General features: G+C 43.4%; 1 protein-coding gene across 3 annotated transcripts in view; it reads right to left on the reverse strand.

The window, feature by feature from the left end:
• Positions 1 to 2,360, reverse strand: part of ltbp3 (latent transforming growth factor beta binding protein 3) — a 40,474-nt gene extending 38,114 nt beyond the window's left edge. For 2 of the 3 annotated variants that reach the window (XM_085364457.1, XM_085364456.1), the window contains exon 1: positions 1,597 to 2,360. In XM_085364457.1, the coding sequence (XP_085220583.1) occupies positions 1,597 to 1,834 (238 nt within the window). In that variant the 5' untranslated portion in view covers positions 1,835 to 2,360. The remainder of the gene's footprint in view (positions 1 to 1,596) is intronic. The other variant, XM_085364458.1, reaches the window with a different exon arrangement.
• Between the last annotated feature and the right edge of the window lie 3,640 nt (positions 2,361 to 6,000).

Genomic DNA, 6,000 nt, shown 5'->3' on the forward strand with positions numbered 1-6,000 from the left:
AGCAGTGCAAGTACCATTCACTTGGCCTCAATTGAATCCAGCCTGCTTCGACTCCAGCTACGACTCTACACGCAACTGCAACTCTGTGCAAACCTGTGTGTGATGAATGCAAAATGCACCACAACCACAACCTGCTGCTGCCACTCCTCCCTCCCCACAGGCATTGTTTATTTTTCATCCAGCAGCTCTGCATCTTAGTTTGGTTCTAAGAATTCAGCCAATAAAGGAGAGAGAGAGCACATAAGTGGAAGAGGAATCTATATTTAGAAATATGTGAGTTTTAAGAAAGAAAAAGAAGAAAGAAGCCGTATCATGTTAATAAATATATTTATTACTGAGCTGTGCCGTGCAGCGTAGTGTATTAGCTCACTTTCATTACTGTTATTGAGTTAATTCACTGTCAGACTGCGTTAAAAAGCTCAATCTCACTCTGTACACCGAGCCACTGAGGGTAAATCCATTTGTGGAGCGGCACACTGATGTAGACTGCAAGGCTCCAAGTCTCAACCACAGCTGATCTGATACAGCACAGAAACAGCTCCACTCATGCCAACCAGACACTGGAGTGAGGGAGGTGGGGAAAGTATAGATCTTAAGAGTACATTTATGTGCCATGTAATGAGCCGTGCCTTACTAATTAAAGTGTAACCCAGGAACGTTTTCCAGATGCAGCGGAGGGTAAACCTCAGCTCACCTCATCTTAGCCACCTATTTATTTGCACAGTTTCCTCACATGAACCCACGGAGCCTATCAGCAGCAGGTATGGAACCAAAAGGCCTCGAGATGATCAGATATGCTGGCTTTGAACCAGTTATTTTGTGGATTATGGGCCATTTTTTGTGACATGGTGTTGGTTTTGATTTTTAGGTGGACTTTATTGCTTCAACTCGCGCTCGTGCTATCAACTAACCTTGAAATGAGCTAAAAGTGTTTCAGATTTTCAGGCATAACCTTTTCTTATAGAGAAGCACAGTTGGGCCAGTTTTAGGTGTTTTATGGAGCTCCACATTGGTATAATAAGCTATTAAGAAAGTCAGCTTTTAAGCAAACAAACAGGCCTCCCTCACCTCTCTACAGGGGCGATGTGCCAAAAAGTGATTTCCATGGTTTCTCCTTGTTTCTTATGTCTAATATCTTTACTTATTTTGGTAAAAAGATGGAGGGCAACATGATGCTGGGGAAACTTAAAGTATGCCTATAAAATTGTAATGTTATATTTGTTACAGTTTCTGCTGTCCTGTTGGCCAGATCCCTTATGAAGATTGTTTTTTATCTGCATAAATAAAGAATATATAAAAGTCACTTTGCCAAAAACCCTCCAGCTTCGCCTTGTGACAGAAATGTTCCTTCTGGCTTTAAATGGCAGGACATCAGTCATGATATTAGATGTGTTTGGCATATTTTTGACAGATTGAAGGCCAAGGAGGCATTTATAATCGTTTAAATAATCGCGATCATTTCTTTTTGCAATTACCGGAAATCCTTTTTTGGCACAACAGGGATAACCACAACGTAAAAGCCTGGGGTCAGGACAGGGCTCTCACTAGACATTTAATCGCCCCCAGCCCTCATAAGAAACTGCCTCTGTCACTTACCGACCCTGAAGCCCGGTCCGGTGAGCGTGTCGGCCCCCTGCCCGTTCTCCGCGATCAGCGTGGTGTTGTTGCCCTGCTCGCAGGTATCCTGGCACTGCCCCTTCAGGCAGACCCGCTTGCAGATGAGAGGAGCGATGACCACCTTGAAGCGCTCGCGTGTGGAGGAGCGCTCCGTGCACCACACCAGCCTGTGGACGCTCAGCCAGATGACAAGCAGATGGGAGATCAGAGAGGGCATCCTGGCATCCTTTCACTGCCCTCCACAGAGACCCCGGGACATTTAATCACAAGCCGAGGGTTTCAGCTCCAGCTCAAAGGCGCCTGCTTTGTTAACACAGAGGGAAACTTTTGACGTCTCATACGGTGGAGGAAAAAAAACAAAAACGTGTGTCCTCCCTCCTGTTTTCTTCTTTGGGAAAAATAAAATCAGTTCCCTCGCGTACCCATGTGATCCATCTGCAAAACCGACGCGTTTGGCATCCTCGGTAGCTTCTCCCAGTTGCGCTCGTTCCAAAAAGTTGCAGGAGTTGCTCTTTTGCTTTTGTCGCTCTTCCTTCTTCTCGCCTGTTGCTTTGGAGGGCTGGAGAGGAGTGCGTATGTGGGTTTGGAAGAGAAATAAGAGAGGGAGGAGAGGAGGAGAAGGGGTGAGCCAGCCCTCTCTGGAGAACTTGGCCGGAGGCCAGCCAGGCGGTGCAGGAGCAAAGCTGAAAGTGGTTTCCTTGTTGGTTATTTCTCCTCTAACAGCCCTCCTCTGCTCTATTGCCCCCGCACAGACAAATCACAGCTGCACAGCTGTGCGTGTCACTCTCAAATAGAAAAAATAAAACAAAACATGGACACAGGCTAATAATTCACTCCGTGTTCGTGAGATTCTAGTGCGTGAAAATGCACTGGCCTCTCCGAGGTTCCTCTCTATGTCTGTAAAAATATCAGCCAGTGTGCATACACTGATCATAACATGTCATTACGCCGCAGTGTGTCACTGCACTACATCAGTCATTGTATTTGAATATTTTGCTTTTCACTTGAAGCTAAAAAATATCAGTCATGTGGATTTCTTCAAGATTTTACAGGCAGTCTAATATTTCTTGTATTGTGTGATGAGCTTCTTTATATTTCACAGCTCAGATATTTAAATAGCCGTAAGGATGTCCAGAAGCACGGTACAGCTGAAAAGCCAGTATCCCAAGGACCACTGGTGCTGAATGACATATAAATGCTATATACATGCTTACAGCCATTGTGTGTGTATTCCAACAGCATTGTCTTTTAAGAAGAGTTCACCAGGGGTTTGAAACATAAGGCCCGGGGACCAGAATTAGCCAGCGTTTTCTGTCCAGTGGGCTGGAGTGTAAAATGACAGTCTTTGGCAGGCTGATATGAGGCCTTAGGTTTGACACCTGGTCTAAATGCTGGCCTACCTACAGTCCTGGCCTATCTATGATGGTAAAACCTTCCACTTTCAAAATGACAGCAATGGGTCTCCTCTGTTTCCAAATGCTTACAGAGTGCTGTTAATAGAAGAGGTGATGCGACCTGGCATCAAATCAAAACTGAGCATACACTTTTCAGAAAACACCTTTCTTACTTTCAGCATTTAAATTTGTTGGCTCCGCAGCTAATAGATGCTTTTACAGTCTGGGGTTATAAAAGCATCTATTAGCTGCTGAGGTTTTTGCAACAACTGCAACAAATTCCAGTTTTCCATTCTTGCCCTCGGTGTGCAGATAAATAGCGCTCAATCTCGCAGCCGCCCACGCCGACTGAAACAGATTAAAGTCAGACGGCCAACGTGACACCACACAGTCTGCAGCGCTGAGACCTGCCTAAACACTTAATGCATGATAAGTTCAGCTGCGACTCTCGCCTGGGACGAACGAGCGTGCTGATTAATCACACTTCAAAAAGTAAAAAAAAAAATATATGAAGGTGCAGCACGGGGGCTAGTCAGTGTCTGGGGGTCATGTGAGCAATGGGTGAAAGTGAGAAACAGACAAAGGGAGGGGAAGAAAGCAAGCTGAGTCACTTCCTCTCCAAAAAAAGTGAATGTGTTTACTTTTAGTCGCTGAGGAAATGACTGCATGGGCCTACAGAGAGTTCACGAGCCGTTCTCACATGTCTCTGAGCCTCTGCTGCTCACCATCATAAGGTCACCGACTGCCAAGACACACACACGTGCACACATGCACGCACACACAGAATGAAAATACACTGCAGGTCAGACAAGAACCCATCCTTATTGTTAGTACAAAATAATTACTTCCCATCTGAAAACTGAAACCCTGGTGATATTCTCTGACAAGCAGACAATAATAACAGACAGCACGGACAAATAAGCAACCTTATTACACAATCTGTGTGTAAAAAGAGCTGAAGATGGAAATTCAATCCTTTACTTGGATAAAAGCAGCAACGCAACATCCAAAAGATGAAGAATGTGAGCGACTAAAGCAAAGACTACTTAGAGCAGAGTGCCCCGAACAATAATAAACCCTTCTGCTCAATGTGTCCCGGGCCTCTAAGTTAATCAACACACAAAGTGCAGTGAGATAGTTAACATATTAGACTGCGTCTTTATTTCTACAGCAGCTCGTGTTTCTCTATGGAAACAATCAGAGCCATTTCCACAGACAATGCCAAATTTTTAAAGCGATCACGAGGAACTACACTCAGCGGCGTTGGAAGTTTTATCAGGTTTGGCCACGAGAGAATCTCAGTGAACACTCAGGAGCAATGACAACAGCTTAATGGATCTATGGCAGCCTCTGCTGGATCACTTGCCCAGTGGTTTAAACAAAGACGTCCAAAGGGCACGTTGGCTCCAGGTGGAGTTTTCTCTACAGAACAGTAAGAAGAAATTAGTTTCGGTGCCGTGCACAAAGAGTCTTATTTTTTTTGGATCAAGCCTGTGAAGCATATTGGCATGATTTACACTACATGAACTATATACGGTTTTTCTTAGGAGCAGATTAGATCGTGTATCAACACAATTTGTACTCTGGATTTTGTGCTTTTATCCCCAGAACGGTCAGTGATTATGACTGTTTATCCTTTACAAGGTTAAAATGTGTAGTTTCTTTTCCAAACTGGTCTAAAACAAACCCACAGCTGCACAACTTGAACTCAATGGTGCATTTTGAGGGAATAATCACTGCAAAAACTTGTCCTGGGAGATTAGCTTTTAGACCACTTGCCATAAAACTCATCACACTGGCTATTGTTCAGAGGTGTGGACTCGAGTCACATGACTTGGACTCGAGTCAGACTCGAGTCATTAATTTTATGACTTTAGACTTGACTTGAAAAAATGTTCTAAGACTTGTGACTTGACTTGGACTTTTACACCAATGACTTGGGACTTGAATTGGACTTGAACCGGTTTACTTGAAAAGACTTGATATTTTACCCCAAATATAAAATTTAACATGCATATTATATGGAGATTGAAAATGTGACGTCATTCACGGGTAGAACCGCAAAGGATTCTGGGAACTCGTGGCAAGCGGTACTAGCGCACGCAGGCTTTCAATTAAAATCAGTCACACAGCGATAAAAAGAAACACAAAAATGTCAAGAAGCTGTTGTATTATTAACTGCAATAGCCGGTCGCATGACAGCCACGGGAAGCCGACGGGTAAAGAGATCGGTTGTTATCGGATTACGTCGTTGAAGAGAAATTGTTCAAACCATGTTTCCGAAGTAACAAAGACGCGACGGGTGGCCTGGATTGCAGCCATTCAAAGATCAAATATAACGTCCTAGAACACTCCAGCTCACAGGTTAGTCTGCTCCAAGCATTTACACAAAGGTCAGTCTGCTGTTGTAGTTAATGCGTCATTTTTCTTAACATAATTGGTGATATAGGTTACAAGCAAGTCTGGCGCTGAACAGAAATTGTCGCGCTATGCTCCTTTATTTATTGTGCATAAATAGTGAATTGTCCTGACACAATATTGCGTTTCGCTTCTGTTATTATGGTACACTGACAAAAACACATACTTTTATTCACAGGATAAAACAGGTTTTTTGTATCACTAATTGCCCAGTACGATTACAGCATACAATATTATTGTCACTGCTACATTTCTGTGATGCTACCAGAAATTATTTCCACTACTAATTAATTACCGTTGAGCTCAAAGGTTATATTAATAAACGGTTAACGAATGTGTATTTATGAAGACGATTTGTGAGACTGGTAAACTTATGATACGTACGATGGTCTTTCGTTCTACACGGTGCATTTCAAGGTCCTGCACCCATCCGTCGGTAAACTGTACCTGGGCTTGTTGCAGTGACCGGAAGTTACTAAACTTCATGAGTGTATGCACTCACTCCAAGAACCGTATAATTATAAATATGCATATAAATATGCTACGATGAGATAGCTGACTTCATCTAACT

Source organism: Diplotaxodon limnothrissa, linkage group LG10 (assembly GCF_057381915.1).
Source record: "Diplotaxodon limnothrissa isolate DT_005_m linkage group LG10, D_limnothrissa_male_GT1.1, whole genome shotgun sequence".
NCBI classification, from domain to species: domain Eukaryota; kingdom Metazoa; phylum Chordata; class Actinopteri; order Cichliformes; family Cichlidae; genus Diplotaxodon; species Diplotaxodon limnothrissa.